General features: G+C 33.1%; 1 protein-coding gene across 1 annotated transcript in view; it reads right to left on the minus strand.

Annotated features, from left to right (window-relative positions):
* The window catches only part of LOC140437462 (suppressor APC domain-containing protein 2), a 72,964-nt gene extending 57,008 nt beyond the window's left edge, over positions 1–15,956 (minus strand). Inside the window, exon 1 of the mRNA XM_072527005.1 lies at positions 14,833–15,956. Within this exon, the coding sequence (XP_072383106.1) occupies positions 14,833–15,828 (996 nt within the window). The 5' untranslated portion in view covers positions 15,829–15,956. The remainder of the gene's footprint in view (positions 1–14,832) is intronic.
* Positions 15,957–24,698: the final 8,742 nt, after the last annotated feature.

Genomic DNA, 24,698 nt, shown 5'->3' on the forward strand with positions numbered 1-24,698 from the left:
GGGCTTCACCTTCCCCGTAGTACCTGTGTTGCGATTACCTCACCTACCCGTTATCGCCTCCCACAGGCGGATAGGCGACGCAGGCAGAGGAATTTCCACCTCGCACGTAGACAGGTCGCCGCCGAGGATCTCTCCTCTACCACTCTTAAATCTCCTGGCGGGTACGTGCCGGGACACCAACACCACGATTGGCACAAGGCCAAAAGAGGTGTGTACGAGCCCAGCTCGTTCAACCTCGCCTGATTCTCTTGGAATGAGAGTAGAGTGGTCCCCGAGAGTCTCGTCTCGGATACTAGGAGTGTAGACCGGTGACCGTGACGCCTATACGTCCGTGTGCGTTTCTACAAACCCGACACCTCAAGCGACGACTCTCCACCTCTCGATTCCTACCCATAAGTCGCCTCTTACGACAGGCAGGGCCTTCTCGCCTCGGCCGTATTCTTATCTCCGCGAGCCGAACGGAGATAAACAGTTGACAGGGGCAATCTATATAGATATAGAAGCGGGACAAGAGTGTATTCTGTCCACGATGTTGTTTAATGTAAACTCTGAACATATCTTCGCGCAAGCATTGGAGGACCAAAAGGAACGCATATTATTCAACGAAATGAATGTAACAAAAATTAGATATGCTGACGACGTGGTAGTTTTTCCAGACAGGTTCGATTGTCTACAAACAGTTATGTCGCACATATAATATATCAATAAAGAATATGGACTGAATCTTAATATAAAAAAAAAACAGAGTACATGGTAGTTAGTAAGCGCGAAATATTAAAAACATAGCTTTTGGTTAACCAGCAGCCAATTAAGAAGATAACCAGCTACATATCTTGGTAACAACATAAACAGCCAATAGGACCACTCAATTGAAATAAAACAACGTATAGGAAAAGCAAGATTAGCATTCGTAAATATGAAGTTTCTTTAGGAGTCACAATGTTATCAATTGGAACCATAAGCTCTATCATGTTATGTATTTTCTACGTGACTATGCAGAGTAGAGGCTTCGACATTTTCTGAAGCTTCTTTAAGAAAGCTTGAAGTTCTGGAGAAGATCCAGATGCATCTTAAGAATTTCATGGGTGGATCGTGTGACTAATATTGAGGTTTTACGTAGAATGGGTAAGGAATATGAGATTATTCACATAATAAAAGAGCGCAAATTGGAATATCTGGCCCATAGTACGAGAAATGAACAGAGATATGGCTTGTTACAACTCATTATTCAAGCAGGGTGTTTGGAAAAAGCGGACCAGGAAGAAGAAGAACATCTTAGTTTCAAATTAGAGTATGCCCACCTGGAGTATAAACACAGGATCTGATAAGAAGAAGAAAAAATTAATATTGGGACCAGTTTACAAAACGAATGGAAAACAACTTCTATGGTGCACAAAAACAAATATAGAGATTTATAAGAAATAAACGTAAAGAAATAGTAGAATTAAAGAAAAATAGTAACATACCAGTAAACAAATGGAAAGATACTTAACGGCTCTATTTAAAGGAAAGGAAAATAATAATCAACACAACAACGTCCTGAATTAAGACACGAAATAGAAATCAATCGACATGAGGTTCACCATAAATTCGCTAAAAAATTGGAAATCATCAGGACAAAACGCAAAAACTAATCATCATTATCATCATTCTGGTTTTACAAACCTACGTGGGTCCTAGCCTCCTCAAGAATTTCTTTCCAGTCCTCCCTATCCATCACCTTCCTCCGCCAAGCACGTTTTCCTATATTTCTCATGTCTTTATCGATGTTATCAAGGAACCTTGTTCTGGGTCTCCCTCTTCTTCTCTGACCAATGGGTCTACTAAGAAGCGCTGGGTCATTTTGTTCCATCCGCATTACATGCCATATCCACCTCAGGCGTCCTATCTTAATATGTTTTACAATATCTGGTTCCTGGTATATTTTATAAAGTTTGAAGTTGTATCGTCTTCTCCACACTCCATTGTCATTCACTCACGGAGATTGAGCCCAAAATAGCATCTGTTGGCCGTGCAAGTTCTGCGGTTTATCTCTGCGGTAGTATTATTTTCGGTGTTAAGAAGAGCTCCCAGGTATACAAATTCGTTCACTGCTTCTATGACGTCGTTTTCTATAACAAGTGGTCGTAGCATTTATGATTGCGAGCTTATTTTTATATACTTTGTTTTGTTGGTGTTTATTATTAAACCCATTTTTGTAGCTGATTATTTTAATGCTACTAAGAACTAATAAGCTCTTTAAATATGGAGGAGAGAATATAACCGTAGAGATGATAAAAATTTTCCGAAAAATAATATTACAATGCAAGATACTAGACGCATGGAGAAATAGCATAATTATACCTATGTCAAAAAAGGAGACAAAGAAGACCCCAACATCTATAGGCGTATAAATCTACTGTACACTGCACTCATGCTTACTACAAAAGTCCTTACAAACAGAATCAATAAATTGATTGTTCTGCAGCTGTTTTCTCTTGGCATCTTAATGAAATTACTATTTTCGTTGGGAATAAGCCACAATATAAATTTAAAATAAGTTTATTTTTGACGTTTCGATTTTCACTCCGGAAATCTTTCTCAAAATACAAAAAATTGATGTTTTGTATTGTGAGATTTGAGAATTGTTCCCAACGAAAATTGTATTTGCAATAAATTGATAACACTATCAGAAGATTAACAGGGATTTAGATCCGGAAGATGGTGCGTAGGCGACGTGTTTGTACTAAGACAAATCACAACAAACATAGTATATTTATGCTTCGTAAACTCAGGCAAGATAGTTCGTTAAGTCCACTACTATTTAATACAATAATGGACGAAATAACACAAGCAATACGTCAATGTCATGGTAACCGAATGCGGAAAAGAGAAATCCGAATAAGACTTGCAGACGACTCTTCACTAGTCGTCGAAACCGAAGATGATCTCCAAAAATTAACACACATTTTCAATATAACAAGGAAAAAATACAATATGACAATATCAGCAGAAAAAAAAACACATATACTCAAAAACATCTCAATATCCAATACGATGGTAAACCGAAATCGACGGGAAAATAATAAGGCAGGATCCTATATACTCGTGTCCATACCTTAGTGGAAAATATAGGCGAAAATGCATGCCAAGCATGCCTTTCAGTCTGCGAATTTGTCTTCAACGGATCAGATCTGACACAATTTGATATTTGATGATTAAAATACAAGGCCAAACATGCCACAGAATAGATCACGTATAAACTTTTAGACATAAAGAACGGGACACTTGGGTCTTCTAAATGCATAATACACTGTCCCCTCACTTATTTCTCCTTAGCTGTTTCTTTATTTACAATCTTTATTTACTAGTTACTGTAAGAAGTAAGTTATGAACACATATTTTGAAAAGAATTACTTAACTAGAATTATATTAATATATTTCTATAGAACCAGAAGCAGCATCGCTTTTGGCTCGGAAACCGTTTGTACTATTGTAGTATATAGGAAATTTGGTTTGGTAGATTACGATGAATTAAATTATCTTTTTTTTAGTTATTTGCATATTAAGCCCATAGGTTATCTCAGTTAAGTGGGCCTTACACCAATAATAAATTCACGAAAAAACCCATGTACTTATTCATCAAGTTATTTGTTATTAAATTCGTGAATGCCTTGGAAGTAAAAGTTTGTTTGACTTGAAATTAAGTTTTAGGTCAAGTGTCACTATTTCCAGTAGTACCAATAATTTTATTATGCGATGTTACTTTTTTAATGTTTATTATTTGAGTGAATAATATGTATATTTAGCTTCTGTCTTTTATTATAAGATTAATAACCTTACTTATTTTATACAACTACTTTTTAATAAAAATTCTTGAAATAAAATATGTTCACAAACTATATCAATATAAATAATAAACAAATTAAACATTAACCGTGCTTCGCGTCAAATCGACACAGGTTGGTTACACTGAATTCAAATAAATGAGAAAAATAGGATCAAATCCATCAATTTTTGCCATGAATTGTGAAGATTAATAAGATAAAAGCAATACTGGCAAGATAATTTTAAAGTCGTTTACTATGAAATGTGTAATATATGTCTGAATTGTCGATATAAATGAGTCAGGTAAAATTAAATTATTAGAAGAATTTTTGACTAACTTGACTTAACTTGACTACATGGAAAAGAAAATGCGAAAATGCGAAAATACATGATGTAGAAACTACAAGTAGAATATACCAAGGCTGGCCTAGATATTAACCTCGCGAAAACAGAGTACCTATCTACAAGTGAAGAAGACATAGAAGATCTACAGATTGATGATAACGTAACAATCAAAGGAAAGGATACATTCAAATACTTGGGGTTTTATAATCACGAAAAAGGCAACAACAGAGGAAGAAATTACACAAAGATTAGGACAAACAAGAACAACAATCCGACAACTTAACTCAGTATGGTGAGATAGACACCTAAATATGAAGACATAAACACAGATTTATAAAACATTAGTGCATAGTATTATGACATATGCGGCTGAAAATTGGATTATAAACAAGAAAAATAGCAGTAAGATAGTAGCAACAGAGATGGAATGCTTGCGAAGATGCTGCAGAGTAACAATAATGGATAGAAGAAGTAATGACGAAATAAAGCAAAGAAGATCAATACAAACAGACATACACATATATAGAACAAAAAAGACGAAAGTGGTATGGACATTTAAGAAGAACTAGCGACAGCAGATGGATAAAGAGAGTAACCGAATGGAGCCCCATAGGAAGGAGGAAAAGAAGACGACCCCGAAGATCCTGGAGGAACGAAGTAGACGACGCCATGAGTAAGAGAGGCCTAAACGATGGAGAATGGGACAACAGAGAGAGATGGAAACGGTTGAGCGAGGGAAGGCAGTGAATACTGTAGAATCCCTGAATATATATATATATATATATATATATATATATATATATATATATATATATATATATAATATATATATATATATATATAATATATATATATATATATATAATATATATATATATATATATATATATATATATATATATATATATATATATAATATATATATATATATATATATAATATATATATATATATATATATATATATATATATATATATATATATATATATATAAGAATTTTTCACCAAGCAACACAGACAAAATTTGTTTAATTTATTAATTATTAATGTTTTGTATTTTGATAACGTTTTCCGAAGTGGAAATTGAAACATCAAAAATAAACCTATTTTAGACTTAAGTTGTAGCTTATTCCTAATAAGAATAATAATTGCATTAAGATGCCACAAGAAAATAGCTTCAGAACAATATTTTTCCATGAATTAATTCGTGGATAATTAATTCGTGGAGAAACTCAATAATGGCAAAGTTTAATGTCAAATTTGACTTTGTAAACGGCCAACTTGACCTTGAAGCTACGTCGTGAATTTATTGTTGGTATAAGGAGACTTTTAGATTTAGATTTTACAGTCTAGTAGTGTATACATATTATACAAAGGTACATATCCCATTTGAACGAATATTTCGTACAAACTATCAAAGCTTAATCTAAAAGCTGATTTAAATAGAAGATGTTTCTGGCTCTTACCATGGGCAGCTTTTGGAAGATTACAAACAGCATTTAACTCAATCTTACCAAATACTTCAAAGGCAACAACTTTCGATGAGTACGTGATCGACAACAACATTGTCCACAAACTTCAAGTGATTCAAAGAGCTATGGAAAGGAGAAAGCTCAATATTAAGCTCAGCGATCGAAAGTCCAATGAAGAAATCAAAAGACGATCAAAAATAACAGATGTAATCCAAAAGATTGCCATGTTAAAATGAAACTGACCAGAACACATAGGAAGAATGGAAAACAAACAATAGACGAAACGAGGACTTACCAAGAGTAAATAATAGAAGTAGAGCAGACCTCAAATCAGATGGACTGATGACTGACCAATGATCAAGCTAATCATAAAAAACAACGAACAGAAATGAATGGATACATAAGGGAAGCTTACATCTGACGATGGATGGAATAGCTGTTGATGATGATGACATATTCCGTTACTTCTCTTGTCTCTCCAACCATAATTGGAGGGTGATCCAATGGGATTTTTAATACAGTTAATGAGGTAGCTTTTTAACATCTAAATAGTGAAATTTTATTGCTTGGAGGACAGACAGTGTGTGTTAGTTTTCTTTCAACAAACTAAGTTTGCAATTTTAAAGTATATTAAATATTCTGCGGTTTTATTACATTTTAAACTTTTGATTTTAAAAATTGAATCAAAAATTCAAGACATGTGATTACTGTAAAAAGCTACTGAAGAATAAATCTAAAAGGGAAGCACTAGAAAGAATTGGAATATGAGTATATGAACTTCAGGGTCAAATATACTTAAAATTTAGACAAACCGCTAAATATTCTTCAGGAAGAAGTTCGTACAGTTGGAAGATATTCCCAACTACATAAAAACCAAGTAAAGGCTAGTTGTTATTGAAATTGTGAAGTAAAGAAATCATTACCTAAAAACAGAAAGAATCGATACTCACTTGACGAATATAGCCAAAACCGTACTTAAACTCTGCTACTTTACCCCGGACCAATACTAACTCTTAAGGTCGATATCTCTATTAAACATCATTACTAAAGTCTTTGAGATAATCCTGAAGGAAACTCTTATGACAGAAAACATCACTCTCTCATTTCAATTCGGCTTTAAAGAAGTCACTCCACCAAAACCGCGTTGACTGAAATCGTCACTCATATTACGCAAAATTTAAACGACAAAATATCGGTATTTGTTTAGATGTACAGAAAGCCTCCAATCAAGTCAGGCATGCCGGATTGGTGAAGAAACTACTGAACATCGGATTGCCCATCCCCTTTGTCAGACTAATACACTCGTATATCTCTGAGCGCAAAATCACGGTAAAAGTCAAACATCAATTTTCAACATTTTTCCTCCTACAGGAGGAGCGCTACAAAGTTCTCTTGGCACCCATACTTTACACGATTTACAATAGTGACTTCCCCAAGCCACGTAACATAAACATAGTGACATTACTTTACGTAGACAACACTGCTTTCGTCGCAACATCTCGATATGCAGAAGTCCTCGAAAGATACGCTCAAAATCAATTAAACCATGTCTATACGTGGTGTGGGAGATGGAAAGTAACGCCAAATCCGAATAAAACACAATTCATACTCTTTATATATCCCAACATTAGTGGTCACGTTACACAAAACGCTAAAGAAAGAATTGACCTAAGGCTACGGGGAGACCCACTCCAATTCAGAGATAAGATCGAGTATCTAGGGGTGGTGTTTACCAAAACACTAAACTACAGACAAGATCTGATGGATATCCGTAACAGGATCAGAAAAAGAGTCGGTCTGCTCAACGCTTTATGTAAAAACTTTGGACGGACGCATAAGAAATAACTTATACACACATAAAAGATATACATCAGGCTCGTGATTAAATACAAGGCTAACATATATGCCTTGCTCAATCGTGACCTGCCACAGCAGCAGCTATCGTTGGAAAGGAGTATTCTACGTAAAGTAAACTATTACCTCTCCATCCTAATACATCAACAATCGAATATCCCAACCGTACTTCAGAGGTTCACCTCTCTGTGCTGGAGTTATACACTACAAACTATCTTAAAATTGCCTGTTCATCTTTTGGCAATGTATTTATCAGACATCCCATTAGAAAACTCCCATTCTTACCCATAAGACTGCCTTTCGTACACACAGATAAATAACTCACTTCGAGCTTTGCACACGGACAAGGAGGGATTGGTTTTCTGTGGTTTCCCGATCCCATTTGCACAATTAAACCTGTCCATTAGTATACAGAAATCATTTAAAATTCATTCATCATTTAACTCATTCATTATCTAACAAAAAATAATTCTGAAAAAAATCGTTTTAGCATCCAAGCCCTTTTTCCTCTGGCCACTCTCTGAAAACGACCTTATCCGCAGAACACCAATAACCACCACCGAATACCACCAGTGACGACATAATCAGTGCCGCCACCCAAAAAACACACGTCCTGAAGAGGTGACAAATTTACAATGACGATTGTAATAGTAAATACAAAGCAGTATTCAAATAGTACAGTCAAAAAAGAAAATTTTTATACATCAACAAGTAAATGTCGCAATATATAGAAAGAAAAAACAATGTCCCAACCTAGAATAATATAATATACTAAAATTAGAAAAAGAATGAAACAACCAGTTCTGTAAATAGGACAAAGAGTAGTAAATATTTTATTTTTTTCTTATTATACACGTACACTTGCTACTAACTGATGACGACAATAAACTTGCAATATAGCAAGACAGGCTAAGGTTCGGAAATCGGAAACTATACATACAACAGAAGTAGGCAAACTCCCAAAAAGATGGAATGAGCTGGAGCTCAGTGCCACAGGAAGAGCTTGGAAGGAAGAGAAACATTAATGGATTTAATAGGACCTGATCCTACAAACAAATATACCACAAAGTTTCAGTCAAAATGTTTTACAGGGTGGCCAGTAAATACAAAACATTTTTTAATCACAGGAACAATTGCGTTAAGGGCGAAAAAGTTATGTGTGCCGTACATTAAGATTTTTAATACCGTAAAACCCATAACTCCAAAATTTACGTTCGTACATCCAAAAACTTTCAGTGGAAAATAATTTTTTAAATTACAATTTTCCCACCCTATATCTTTATTATAAATATTTTTTATTAGAGCAAGTTGTATTCGGTCGTAATATTTTGACAAGACTCTTCCATTTCAGTATGGTGCATTACTTACGGACCATCCTGTATAATTGGTGCTAATCTATCATAATAGGATTTCACTTTCTCCTCTATAAATTTATAACATGTGAATTGTTCGATTTTAGAAATTTTGCATATTGAGAAGACAACATAAAATAAAAATATAATATTTGTTATGTTAAAAGTGAAAATAATAGATGATCAATTACATAAGAATATAACATCTGCTAAAGTCAATGTTCCTAAATGTATCTGTTTCTGGTAATTGAATAACGATGATCATTATTACGGACTATTAAAGGAACACGGTTCATATGAATATGACATACAAGGTTGTTATACATGACGTTGAACTTAATTATTGACATGAAAATTCATTTGATTTTCTCCTGAATTGATCAAGGATCTATAAATTAATCCAACGCTTACTACAAAACAATTTTTTAGCAACCGAAAAACAAAACAAAAAACAATTAAGTTTTCTAAAACATTTAGTTTTTAAAATTTAATGTCACTCCCTCGTACTGCATATTGTAAATATATTTAACTGTAAATGGGAGTCATACTTATTAAATGATGATATCATAGTATTTTTTTCTGTCAATAATGCCAGAATAAAATCATCTACGTATCTTTGACAAGATACAGAAAAATCTACATATCTTAGATCAAATCATCTAAAACTGCTTATTAGGGGAGAAATAGATGATCCCAAAATCCTAAAAAGTTTAACAAACGTTTCCGATGTTAAAGGCTTTAGATCTTATGCCAATGGCCATTTAAAAATAAAATATTTGATTTGTGAAGAAACTTGAGAGTCGTTAAGAATATTAAAATATTATAGTAATTCTTTATTCCAATATAATAATAAAGAACTTTATCTTTATCGCTATCAGACTATTACACGTATTCAAATTTTTGGCGGGCACTAATAATGATATGAGCAACAGTATTTTTAAATTTTTAGGTTTAAAGCACAAAAAAATTAAAAAAATAAAATAAATAAAAAATTTTTAAACGATTTTGCTGCAAATGGAACCGTAAACTTTGTCAGGGTTCATATAAAGTTTCTTGTATCGATAGTTAAATTAAGAGTACAGTTAGTTTTAGTCATTTTTACGAATTTTAAAAAACAATTATTTATTTCGAACTAAACACAACTAATCCTCGTCCTTCTATTTTCTAATGTCTTTAAAATACCGAATATTATCTATATCTTCAAAATTTTCCAACAACAGATTTGTATTTCCTTATCTCATGAAGTCATTAAAGGGATGATATTATTATTGTTATTGTATGAAATACCAAGAAGATTTAGCTTCATTTATTTCCATTCAAACTACGAATAATGGGTATTTCTCCCTGTTATGAAAGGGATTTTAATCTATTATAAAATACCAAGAACATTTAAATGGTTTGTATCCAAATACGGGCATTACTTTAGTGTTTTTATACATTTTATTTATATCTATATAAAATATGCGAAACATTTACTAGTTGCTTAAAATATGCAAAATATGCTCTGTGCATATTGAGTGTGGTAATAACTATTAAAAAATACAGACGCCGCTATAAATCACACACAACAAAAATGGAGATGAGAAGAGTGCGTAAACAATACTTTTATAGAGATTTAAGACAATCACACAAAAGAAAGAGTATCAAATAATTAGAAAAGAAATATCAATACTTATATTCGACAAATGTGTACAACGTCAACTGAAATTCCAACAGGATTGCTGTTTTAAAAATATTTGTAAAAGACCTTTTTAACTCCATATATAGATAAAACGGGGCACATAACCAGCGACTGGCTTCTTCTAACATTCGCAAAGATTTCTAGAAGGACAAATGCAAGATACTGCAGTGAGTATAGATATTAAAGAAGTAATGATTGTGTTAATATGAGTACTGTTTTAATTTTAAAATTAGTTACCTCCGACAAAGCTGATTGCCATGCCAAAAAAGCCGCATCATCCACGGACACCATTATGAATATACAAATTTGCAACGATCTCAAAGCTAGACTGAAGAAACTGAATCTATCCACCTGGCAGATTCACTGGAATAATGTTACTTCAGCGCTGCATGAAATTAAACCCTCAGTGAACCTTCTTACCTATCCCAGTTTATCTCGAAAAAATATGGCAATCATACGGAGATTGCGTATAGGACATACCCGTCAACTCATGGCTACTTGATGACATCATCTCCACAACCAAAATGTCAGCACTGCAATACGACTCTCCGAATCAGGCATATACTTATCGAATGCCCTTTTTATGCCAAAATACGCCAACAGCTCGATATCAGTACTAACTTCAAAGAGGTCCTAAACAGCACAGACCAAATCAACAAGGTTATCAAATTCCTCGAGAAAAATCAACTGCTCAACAAAACATAAATGTTATATAAGTTTTTATTATTTTCTCTTTATGTTAGATGTTTTTGTAAACTACTACTTTATGTTAAAATGTTAATGAAAACTATATTATTTTGTAATTAATATGATATTACCATGTAAATCGTAACTCGTGCTAATGACCATAGATGTCACATGCACGTTAATTTAAATTAAAAAAAATAGTTACAAATATATAGGGTTTTTCACAACACTGTACCGCATCAAAGATACGTTTATTTTTAATAAATCATCCTGTATTTTATCTTGAATTAAAATTTGTTTACTTCCTCGTTACAAAAAAACAAAGTTGTTTTGTGCTATACAGGGTATTTAAAAAGTTATAACAAAATTTCAATGAAAATCGTATTACGTTCGCTGATTTTTTTAATAATTACGTTAAATTCAGAGGTAGATGGAAAAACGGCATCAAAACAATTATATTGTCAGTTAATATCAAATGTATTTTGTAGTATTGTAAAGCTTTTTGCCATTTTAGGTAACGTTATCGATGAGAAAATTTATTCAATCATTATTAGATTTTTTAATCTGGAAAATCCAATTTGGAAATCACGAATATGATGCAATTGTCACGCTATAGTGTAAGAAATATAATATAAGCGTTTTATGGAATGACGTTATTGGAATAATACGTTTTTAGATCAACATATCACCGAGAGACCCACAAATTAGGATTCGGTACTTACAAAGTAAGTTTTACAGTTGAAAAAATTAGTACGAATTGTTTTCAATAAATTTCATTTTATTTTAGGCTAAGGAAAAGCCACTTTTAACATTACAACAAAAGAAAAATAGACTAAGACGGTCAAAAGAGAATAAAGATTGGAAAATGGAATTCAATACAATGGAGTGATGAGTCTAGATTTGAAGTGTGTGTTGGAGACAGTAGGAGTCGCGTCATTCGCAGGAAAAATGAAGCTTTCCATCCCGACTGTCTGAAGAGAAAAGTCAAATTTTCTGCATCTGTCATGATCTGGGCCAGCATGTCGTCTATAGGTGTGGAAAAGTTACATTTTATCGATGGGATTGTAAACACGGACAAATATTTGGATATTTTAGAAGAATCTCTTTTATCGATTGTGGAACACCGTTTAACATCAGCGGAAGATTTTATCTTCCAACAGGACCGAGCAGGTTGTCATACCTCAAAAAAGAGTTAAAAATGGATTGAAGACCATGGCATACCACTTCTGGAATGGGTTCCTAACAGTCCCGACTTGTCCCCGATAGAGACTTTGTGGCGCGAAAAGAAAAAAGCTTTGACAAAACATCCTGCCAGGTCCAGCAACGAATTGAAGGACAAATTGCAAGAAATATGGGATTCGTTTACATTAGAATTTTGTCAGAACTTGGTAAAACATTGCCTCGAAGAATTGTGGATGTCATTAAAAATAAAGGGGATGTAACTCAGTGATAAACTTTCACATTTTTTTTGTTAATATTACATATTCTATGCGTTTTTTTAAATTTATTATTATTTTGTTTAATCAATAGTTTTCATTACGTTATATAATATTTTCTACAATTAGAAAATTCAACAATGTTGTTCTATGCATTAAAACTTCTAAAATTTACACTGCGCTTTTATTTTTGTTCTCTAAAATTTAATTTTCTTATCAATCATACGTTGTGCCAACTGATATGGGAAGGGGCTCGTATACTTAATAGTTTTGGAGATATTTTAAATTGCACTGGAAAAAGGGGTAAGTATTATATGAATTAAACTGTTTATTTTTATTTACTTTAAATATATAAATATCTCATATAAGTAGCAACACACAAAAAAATTAAAAAATTAAATAAAGAAATTGTTATTTTCATCGTAGAAAGTGATCGAAATGAGCTCCCGTAAGGTCACCATGGGCTTGAAGACGGTTTTCATTTGATCTACTTACATTTGTAGCAATGTATTGTAATTCTGACAATGTCACCAATTATTGTTATTGGAGGTTCACAATACATTAGATCTTTCTTTCAATTAAAATAGGTAAACGATTTATTAAAATGAACCTCTCCATTTACTGTTTTCTCAAAGATGAAAGGGTCTATTACATAACTACCTGAGATACTACTCCAAAGATCCACCCTGATCCCAAAGGACCACCTAGTTTGCCTCTTAGTAATTATTGTGTATTGATTCACATAAAGCTACAGTTCTTTCAAAATAATTGATAATTAATTCTTGGTGTCGCTGGATGTGGTATGGGTGCATGTGGTGTCTCGAGAGAATTTTCTAAATAGATCCGTAACGTCTTGCTCTCTTGAAATAGTTCGGATACTTGTATGAGGATGCTCAGTAATGGCCAGTAAAACATTTAATTCGGTTTCTTCTGTTGTAATCGTTTTTATTTTTGCTATTTTGTTTTGAACCATTTGCTATTTTGTTTTGAACCATTGCTATTGAATATATCCATTACATTTTAAAATGCTGTTATATGGTAGCCGACGATTTGGATATCCCTTATGATAGACTCTTGCTGCAAGTAAACATTTTTTTTTTATTACATTCACTTAATATCCATACCATGTCTACCAGTTCTTTCCTTTCAAAATTCATTGTTGACAGTTAAAAAATAATTAAAATTCAAGACAATGCCAAAATAATTTGATTTAAAGCTTAATTGTGGATCTGTGAAACATAGCTTCATAGCAACTTTGATTTTAATTATACAGAAACTCATTTCAAACACCATCTACAATGAAATTAACAATTTCTTTATTTTATTTCTTTTTTATGTGATTTTAAGATATTTATAAATAAAAAAGTAAATAGTGATAAAAAATGTAATTCATGAAATACCCCTTTTTCAATACATTTAAAAATATACCCAAACCTATTATGTATAGGCATAGGAAATACTTAAAACAAATTTAACTTTGTTAAACAGATCGTTGCTTTTGTGCCCCTTCTGACCCTTATAGCACAAAACAACTTTGATTTTTGTAACGAGGAAGTGAAGCAGATTTTAAATTTAAAATAAAATACAGGTTATATAATTAAAAAAAAAAAACAATACGGTACCGTTTTATGGAAGACTCTGTATATTTGTAACTAATTATAAAATGTGAAGCTAATAGCTACCTTCTATTTTTGTTAATACCTTTTTTTAGTATCTCCTATAAAATAACAGATGATATAACGGATTTTGTCACAAAAGTTGATCAAGCAAGTGATTTTTAAAAAATCAAAATACATGATTGGCTTGTTGATTTTCCTCTTAGATTAAAGAAACCCTTTAATCTAAGATTTTCCTTCATAAATTTTTACAATAGCCTATTTAAGCGGTATTCAATATAATTTCATAATTGACTGTAATTTTTAAAAAGGTTTTATTTCAAATATTATAAACATCTATTTAATTTTTATTATTTGCCTAGACTAGAAAAAATATGGTATCAAACGTATGCACTTCGTGCTTAAACTATTGCGATCATTACATTTGTTTCCATACGACTAATTAATAATTGTCATGATTGTTATATATTCACACATCACATTACATTCAAATTAAACAAAAATGAGGGAAACGATGTATTTTAATGAAGGTTACCAGATTTTAATTATCATATTGTATAAACTTTTAATGCATGTACTTACCACATGACCCATTCTTCCGAGATACTTCATTTTATCTTGTACAATTGACACTTGTTTCATATACCAATCCCTGGCTTTTTCCACCGCACTCAATCCTTGCATTAAAACTTCCTTTTCTTGTTCTATTTGCTTCATTCTTTTTAACATGCTATAATCAATGCCATTTTGTAATGTATGCCTTCTCGGTTCCCTCCTTCTTGGATTAGGTTTTTTCTGATAAATTCCTCCCTGTACCCCCTGTACTTCACCCTGCATAGCTGCCTTCCCGTCTCCCATGCTCCTGCTAGTTCTTAATAAACCTCCGTTATATTGTGGTCCTTGGCGTTTCTCGCCGTTTTTGTTTTCTTGGTCATTCATCATAACGCCCATTTGCCAATTTTGTAAAGCCGTTCGGATTTCAGCCCTATCAAGGTTTCCCGCTGTTGCCGCTCGCTCCAAGCCAACGGCAGAGCGGGGAGGTTTTGGAGGACCGAAAAGCATGGGTTTGTTTATGTTCGGAACTGGTTTTTCAAATGCGTGTTTATCAACGGTTTCTACACTTCCTTCTTTTCGTTCTGGCAAAAGTTGTGGCATCGACAGGGTTCGTTGTTGTGTTATAACATTGTTAGGACGTATTGCTGCCGTGTTACCCCAATTTGGTGGTTTTGGGGGGTTGTCTATGTCAAGTAGTGGGGCTGAAGGAGGGCGGTTAGGTTTTACGTTTATAGGTTCTTGAAGTTTCGCTTCTCTTCGATCAACTTGATTTCTTAAGAGACATATTTTAAGTCCAGCACAAAATCTCTCGAAAGATAACATACCATTCGATGGGGTGACTTTCCTGAGGCTTTCTATAACGCCCTTAGGCAATCCTTTAGTGTTATCGTCTTGCCATCTGTTTTCTATTTCGGAAATACTAACAAATCCTGTGTGTTTATCATCCATAATGTCGAAAAGAGTACGCATCGCACTCACGAATTGTTTTGGTAGACCATCGAGGGTGGACGAGGGCGATGACATAGTAAGAAGCACTCCCTCACTTAAAGTAACTTAAGCACGAAAACACTGTTCACTAGCACCGCGCTCGGACGCTGCTCGGGTTGCTGCTCGGCATGCAGCGGAGTCTGCGACTGAGAAACGTTAGAGACGTGGCCAGCGAACCAGGTAAAAGGTGAGTTATACCACAAGAATGGGCATTTGAACATAGGCGTAGCCGACCGCTTTGTTTTAGGAATTTGTCCGTTGATGCAAAGTAACGGCGCGTGCGGAGCAAAACGCGCGGAAAGGTACTGAATGTGAAACAATTTTTAACCGTTTTTAAAATGGGTATTGGACATCCTAGATACAAATTTTAGGAATTCTGGAATATTATTTAAATTTTTTTCCTTCTCCAAAAAAGTAAAATACAGAATTTGTAGAAATATGAAAAATTAAAGATGATTTTTCCCGAAAATTTCAGACAAAAAGGAGTCGAGAAATTCCATTATTATTATCATTAAAATTTAAATGTGATTTTCTGGTATAACTGCAAATGTTATTTAAGTAAATCACACTGAGTAAATCTACGAACATTGGGAATAATTCTTTGAGTTCCTCTTTGTAAATTATAGCAGTTAGTAGTAGTAGTACTAAACTGTAGTAAACGATAATATTAGATAACCGATAATTAGAGTAAATTAACGTAGATGAACACACATTTGTAGATATGCAATAACTATGAACTATTGTGAGAAATAGATGATCGCAGACGCATTGCTGTAGGAGTATTGTAAATTGACTTCTAGTAATCCGAAATACATAGCTAAAACCAATGATAAAAATAAAAGTATAAAGATACTACGCCGAAAAATGACTGAAGGATCAAAAAATATTTGCAAACTTGTAAATAAAAAGGAAGAAACTAAAACAAATATGGAAGATATTTTAAATATTACTTAAGATTTTTACTCAAAATTGTATAAACGAGAAGAACTTCCAGATCCTAATCAAAGTCAAATACCAAAAGTCCAAAATGTAGGCTCAGAAGACATCCCAGATATCACAACAGAGGAAATAGAAAGAGTTCTCCCGGAGATGAAAAACAATAAATCACCTGAAGAAGATGGTACAATCATAGAAAAAAATCAAAGAAGGAGGAGAAACGCTTATAAATGTGTTAAAAAATATGTTTAAGGTTTGTGTGACAAGAGGCGTAACCCCTCCCAATGGCAAAATGCACTAATTACAATATTCCACAAAAAAGGTGACATTTAAGACCTACAGAACTACAGACTTATTAGTTTGCTCTCCCAAACTATTCATGAAGATAATAGCAAAACAACTTGTGAACAAACTGAATAGTTACCAACCTTGCAAACAGGCTAAGTTCCGCTTCAGATACCGAACAAATGATCGTCTACAAGTTATTAAAACACTAATAGAAAAGTGCACATAATACAATAAGCCTATCTTTCTTATATTCTTAGACTATGAAAAGGATTTTAATACTGTAGATCATCATAAAATGCTTCGAACATTGACTGACTGCCACATCGACTACCGATATACTGCCTTGATGAAGAGTATCTACAAAACTGGTACAGCTTGTGTCCGACTTCTTGAAGATAACAAAAATTTCCGAATAGAACGTGAAACTATCTCCCCGAAATTGTTTACTCGAATATATAATCAAGTAAATGGAATAAGAGGATAATATTGAAATGAATATAAGTGGAGAGGATCTGAACCACCTAAGATTTACCGATGACATCATTTTAATATCTGATAGAGTTGATAAAGCTACAAAAATGCTGAAAACGCTCGCTCTATAAAGCATAACAAACAATTTATTGGTCGTAAAATTAACACCACAAAGACAAATTTTATGATCAACCTTGTAGTCAACGATAAAATTCAGATTGAAAGCTATAGTATTGACCAAGTAAGAGCTTACAAATATCTAGAGCATGAAATTCGTTTAAGCCAAAATAATAAGACATCTTAAATACAAAAAAAGGTAGATCTCACTTAATCTGTCTTTAACAATATTTTCAAGTCTAATATTCCAGTTTGTTTAAAAAGAAAGGTTTTTGACCAATGTGTTTTCCCGGTCCTTACATATGATGCAGAAACACTAACTCTGACAAAAGGAACAATAAATAAAATAAGAGTTACACAACACGTTATGGGAAGATCAATGTTAGGTATTACCTAACATTGATCTTCTATAAAGTAGCAAATCTAGAAATAAGAACTAGAACAGGAGTCACGGATTCAGTTGAAAAAATAGCCATGGCTAAATAGCCTTGGGCTGGATATGTTGCTAGATTTTAGGATGATAGATGGACCAGAAAGATTCTGGAATGGCAACCAAGACAAGAGGCATATCGAAACAGAGGACGACCACCGATTAGATGAATGGATGAATAAAACGAATCACAGCAAATTGGATGCAGTAAGTTCAATATAATATTAAGTGGAAAGTTTTACGGGAGGCCTACGTTCAGCCGTGGACAAATATAGGCTAGTTGATAAAACCCAAAAAAAGATGTAATAAACTTATGCATTGGCCAACAAAAGACTTTAAGGAGGTGGCAAATATTTCCGATATCCACTAGATTTAAAAACACCCAATAGAAAAGACCCAACTTGCTATAGGAAGTTGAGTGTTACTTAGGTTGAAAACTAAACTAAGCTATAGACAGTTTGAAAATTATTGATTGCACAACTTTTATGACACACCGATAACTCCCAAAGTAATGTCATAAACCAGTTACTAGGAATTTTAAAAGTAAGTGAAATTTTCTTGTTTCAAATATTAATGAAGTAATGTTGTTGATACCTAAATAATCTCTTCAGGTATATAAAATTGTTATTAGGAAGCTGCTAAGTTTCTTAGAAAGGATTAAAGTTTCCAATAAACATCAAATTTCTTATTGACAATTATTTTAGCTAAGATTTCTGTCTGTTCAGACCTTTAAACATAATGTGCAGAATTGTCAATGTTGTGTTCTTGTATTGATAATTTGTTCACCTTACAACAAATCATTAAAAAGAAGATCAAATAGATCAAAACATATATATATATATATATATATATATATATATATATATATATATATATATATATATATATATATATATATATATATAACATTGATAGACCTGAAAAAGACTTACGATTATGTTTCCAGAAATAATTTATTGTAGGCTTCAAAAATTATTGGCACTAGTTCTTATCGAATTTAAACAATTAGGGAATTTTACACAAAGAAAGTCTCTCTCTTTAATAGCGCTACAGTACAAATCCGCCTCCAAGCACACTTTCCTTGACTGCACTCCTATAGTTATCCACCCTCAATATCTCTTTAGCATCGATTTTCACTTGGTCTATCCACCTCTTCCTTGGCCGACGTTTCACCATAATTCTACTAAGCGTTCTACTAGGTGTTCTGCTATTATCCATTCTTATAAGATTACCTGCCCAGCGCAATATTTGTATTTTTACATTATTTGCTAGAGGGTTCTTTGTAATATTGATTTAACTCGTGATTGAACCTTATTCTTCACGTATCATTGTGACAGATGGGTTTCAATATCCTTCCCAATATTTTTCTTTAAAAAATATTAATAACGTTAAGGTTTATTGTTTTTTTCTGCCATGATGCATGTTTTTGCGCCATATGTTGCTATTGGTCGTATGACGGTTTTATATATTTTAAACTTAAATTCCCTATGGATGCCTTTGGATTCAAACACCTGCGACAGAGAGAAGTATGCTCTGTTAGCAAGCACTGCATTCACCAGTTGTACGCCCAAGTGTGCGAGCTGTTTTACAACTTCAATATTTACGTCGCCTATAGTCAAATTTTCGTTGTTTCCTTGCTTATATTAGGGTTTTAGTTTTACCTACGTTGACGGCTAGCTCTATTCCTTTTTCAATTTCTTCAAGCTCCTCTTAAAGTATCTGTACTCTCAAGAGACTTAGAGGGGAATGTAGTTTCTCTCCATTATTGCTTCACTCCAAATCATATTGGAAGGTAAAGTACAGGGCAAAAGATCACATTAGTAGGAAGACGCCAGAAATCGTGGCTAAAAGACTTGAGAATAGGTTTTGACCGCTCACCCACAGAAATCTTTCGTGCAGCAGTTTCCAAAGCTACAATTGCCATTTGAATCGACAGCCTTCGAAAGGAAATAGCGTAATAAGAAGAAGAATTTGTTTAATGTTTACGTAGAAAATTAAAAACTGATGACGATTAATGGGTCTACCCATGAATGGTGTCTTCTTCTTCTTGAACCTGCTTCCTTGAATCTTGCAGACGATCAAGTAATGATGGCTTGGGATTTGTTTGATATGGAGTTTATCTTGAAATTAATTTAAAATATGAATAGGGCCTAGAAATAAATTTGGATAAAATCGAATATTTAGTTATAAATTCTGGTGGAAATATTGAAGTTGAGCGTCTCGAGAAAGGAGGTCTTATATGGTTTGCCATATAAGACCTCCTTGTCATATAAGAGCCAGGAAATGAATAGTTTTATGTGAGTTATGTATTGTAAAAGATATATGTATTTATATTATAAGTAATTCATCCATGTTTGTAATTATCACTAGGCGGAAAGAAGAGTGGGTTGCCCAAATATTCTGATAACAATAGAGACAAACATTAAAATATACATAAACACAATGCATAAAACCATATACATAAGCAAATAAAAACACATTTAGAAGAAAGAAGACAAAAATAATGTTTTATGTATTTTTTAAGATCCCAAAAGAAAAAAAATGCACACTTGAATTAAATATCTTAGGTACTGACTATATAAATAAAAAAACTTTCCAATCAAGCGAAATCAAACGCAATGCAACACAAATAAATAATGCTTAACCAAGCTGATTAAAAATATATAAATACAATTAGCAATTATGAATTTAAGAAAAACCCACACAAATAATAAATTACCACAAAAATAAGGATGCCGCACTAGCGGAACAATATTCACTTAAACAGCAGAAAAATATATCTGAACATTGCATATCGATTACCTGTTCAGCAATTACAATAATAATAGATAGATTAAAAAGGCACGACGCAGTTGGAGATTATTAAGAATTCTAGAAATTATAGGTAAACTATAAAGTTTTGAAAAGAATTTTCTTTATATAAATAATGCAGTCGAGTCCGGACGGGGTATTTAAAATGTATACCTGATCAGAATTTCTATTGTCATGCAGTGGCTTCTATAATAATTTTTATTAAACTTTTTGTTTTGTTTTTCTACTTCAATATATTATTTTATATAATTTATTTCGTTTTGGTATCAATTTATTTGTAGAAATAATTTTAAGTTGATAAATAAAACATATTAAAAACAAACTAAAAATAAAATTAAAACAAACTTTGTTTAATTTTTTTAAAACTATTAATTTTATTGACCATAACCATTACGTTATCGTACAGTGTGGTCCTCCATACAGTTTTTAAAACTTCTATAAATTTATTCTTGTTTTTGATTTTTCATATGGTCTGTCCATATTTTTATTAGTGCCTATAGATATATCAATTTGCGTGCGGCACTTTATAGACCTAAACTAGATAAGTTCGCTAATATTAGCATTATTAGCATCCATCCTCCAACGGAAGAAAAAGAGGATGATGAAAAAGCCATGTTCTATGAGGCACTAGACCGAGAGTACGATGAATGCCCAAAAAATGACATCAAAATAATAGCAGGAGACTTTAATGCCAAAGTCGAAAGAGAGAATATATTTTCACCCTCAATCGGAAAAGAGAGCCTACACGTAGACTCTAATGATAACGGTCTCATAGTCATAAACTTTGCGATGTCTAAAAACATGGTAATGTTCTGGGACACGATTTCCCCATAAAGATATACATAAGGGAACTTGAAATCTGGTAACGAAACGATTAACCAAATAGATCATTTAATCATCGATGCAAGACACTGCTCTAACTTATTAGATGTTACGTCTTTTAGAGGAGCAAACATAGATAAACCAATTTAAAAAAGGAGATCGGGAGAAGGAGAGAAAAAAATCGACATTAATAAACTAAAAGATCAGACATTGCAAATTGAAACTTGAATAAGTCAGAAAAAAGAAATCATTGGTTTGATCATGAGTGCGAAATGGCCACAAATAGAAAGAACGCAGCATATCAAAAAACCATCGAAGCAGGTTGTACTCGGAGAAAAAAAGAAGAGTATCCCTCTATGTCTTAGACGAGAGGAAAAACGTATCCATCGACCTGAGAAGAGGGAATACGAATAGAACATTCTCAATGAGATACAAAGTTTATTCGATAAAAATGAAACAAGGAAATACTACAAATCCTTAAACAATAGCCGTCGAGAATTTAACCACGATTAAAAATTTGTAAAGACACTAACGGTAATATTATACATGATAAAAACTTAGTTCTTAACAGATGGGCACAACATTTCAGCGAACATCTAAATATAAACAATATTAAAGGAGGTTACAACATAGAACATCAACAAAATCTACAACGTCAACTACACAGTGAAGACACAACAAGAGAAGAAGTGTCAAACTTGTCTCATCAGAATCGATGAAATCTGTTCGGAAATATATAAAAAATGTGGTGATCAACTTTTTGCAACAATCCATAAACTAATAGTAGGTACTTATATGGAAGAATGAATTGGTACCAGAAGAGTGGCTTAAGGGAATAATATGTCCGTTGCATAAAAAGAGTGATCAGCTGGAGTGTAAGAACTATAGAGGCATTACTTTGTTAGCATCTGCGTATAAAATCTTCGGCAATGTATTGTTTGAAAGACTTAAACATTTTACAAAGGATATTGTTGGTCAATATCAGTGCGGATTTACTGCTGGAAAGTTAACTACAGATCAAATTCAAGCACATAAGCAGATTCTAGAAAAGTCACTAGAAAATAACATAGATACACATTTCACGATACATAAAGTCACTAGAAAATAACATGTCACATAGCAGTCTATGACAGTGTAAAGAGAACTGCATTATATAATGCAATTATAGACTTTGGGATCCCACCTAAGTTAGTTAAGTTGACCCAACTAACAATGCAAAACGTAAGCTCATGCGATAGGATTAAAGGAGAAAACTCTACGTTCTTTGACATTAATAATGGTCTAAGACAGGGGGACGCGCTGGCGTGTCAACTATTAGTCCCAAGATTTTGAAATTATTAAAAATCGGTAATGTAAAGTTGTTGACATCAGGAATAAAAACTAACTTTTCTGCTAAATTTTATGACTTTAGGACAGAATAAGCCCTACAGAACAGAGCTTATCTCTTCTTTTTGTTTTGGACATTATTTTCAGTTAATTGGAGACATTGCTAGTAGTTGAGTTGGATTTACCGAGACTCTACATTATTAGATCATCATATTTAACATTATAATTTGCTAATAATAATACTTATGAATTTATTTCATTTTTCATACGTTTACCACATTTTCAATTCTTAATATAATTCTGCAGACAAGTCTTTAACAACAAAATGACATTCCGTTATAAATAAACCATGGCGTGTGGTTTAATTAGTTCTTGTTATTTTTAATTGTCGGTAATTAAAAATGCCGCGTCCTTGGTGGGTCAATAATACTTATGAAGTTGAAGGATTAATAACACACATAATACTATTTAATTAGAATCATCACCACCATGTGATTCAAAGCGCGTAACTATTACTCGGTCGTCTGTATAGACAAATTTCATTGACATTGTCGAATATTAGCGATATAAAGGTTAAAGAATACAGGGACCAGAATTGAGTCTTAAAGAAGTCCAATATTGACTTCATCTGTTTACTTATTTTGTTATACAGAATGACTTGGAAAGGCCTATTGATGAGTATGTTATTTATAAACTCTAACAGCCTCAGGTAAAATTTTACAAGCAAAAGTTCATAAATCAGGCATTCTTTCAGGCATGTTAGGTCTTTAAAAACAACGAAAGATAGTGACCCTGACAGCACTTGGATCTATCTCAAAGATAAGATAATCGAGGCTGCAAAAGACTGTGAGGCAGCGGTTTCCACGGGCCGTAAGCCGTGGATAGCCGATAATAAGTGGACTGTGATTCAATGCAGAAAAGAACTTAAAACTAGATACGGAACAAACGATGAATACAGTGCGTTATCGAAAAAAATCAGAAAACAGTGACGCAAAGACAAAGCTGATTATATCTCTCAAATATGCAAAGAGATAGAGAAGCATGGCTGTCGAAATGAACCGAGAGATTTATTTCAGAAGATCAAACTCCTTACCAGAAAATTTAAATCTCAAACGTGGTCTGTAATAGATAAAGAAGGTAATCTAAAGACCGATACTGACGAAATATTGCAAACATGGCGAAACTACTGTGGCGAGCTATATAAAAATAACGAGGTACCAGCAGAAAATTAATGGCCCTCTGACTACCCTAGAGAACCTACTGTCTTACTCGCTGAAGTCAAAGATGCTATTAAATCGCTAAAGAGAAATAAATCCCCAGGCATTGATTCAATACTAGGTGAAATAATATAGTAACTAGGTAACAAAGGATTACTATCATCCATTCTATTTGTGTCGCTGTTTGGAATTCAGGGAAATGGCCATCTGATTGGTGTATCTCAATTTATATACCGCTACACAAAAAAGGAACTACTACCAGATCTTGTTGTATATCACCAAAAATAGATTAAAAACCTATCTACATTACTAAATACCTCAGGAACAAGCGGGGTGTGTAAAAGGTAAAGGTCTTCTTCTTCATGTGCCATCTCCTCTAAGAAGGTTGGCAACCATCATGGCAATTCGCACTTTCGATACCGCTGCTCTAAAGAGATCAGCAGAAGTGAAGTTAAACCAAGCTCTCAAATTGTTTAACCAGGAGATGC

This window comes from Diabrotica undecimpunctata, chromosome 3 (assembly GCF_040954645.1).
Source record: "Diabrotica undecimpunctata isolate CICGRU chromosome 3, icDiaUnde3, whole genome shotgun sequence".
Classification (NCBI taxonomy): Eukaryota; Metazoa; Arthropoda; class Insecta; order Coleoptera; family Chrysomelidae; genus Diabrotica; species Diabrotica undecimpunctata.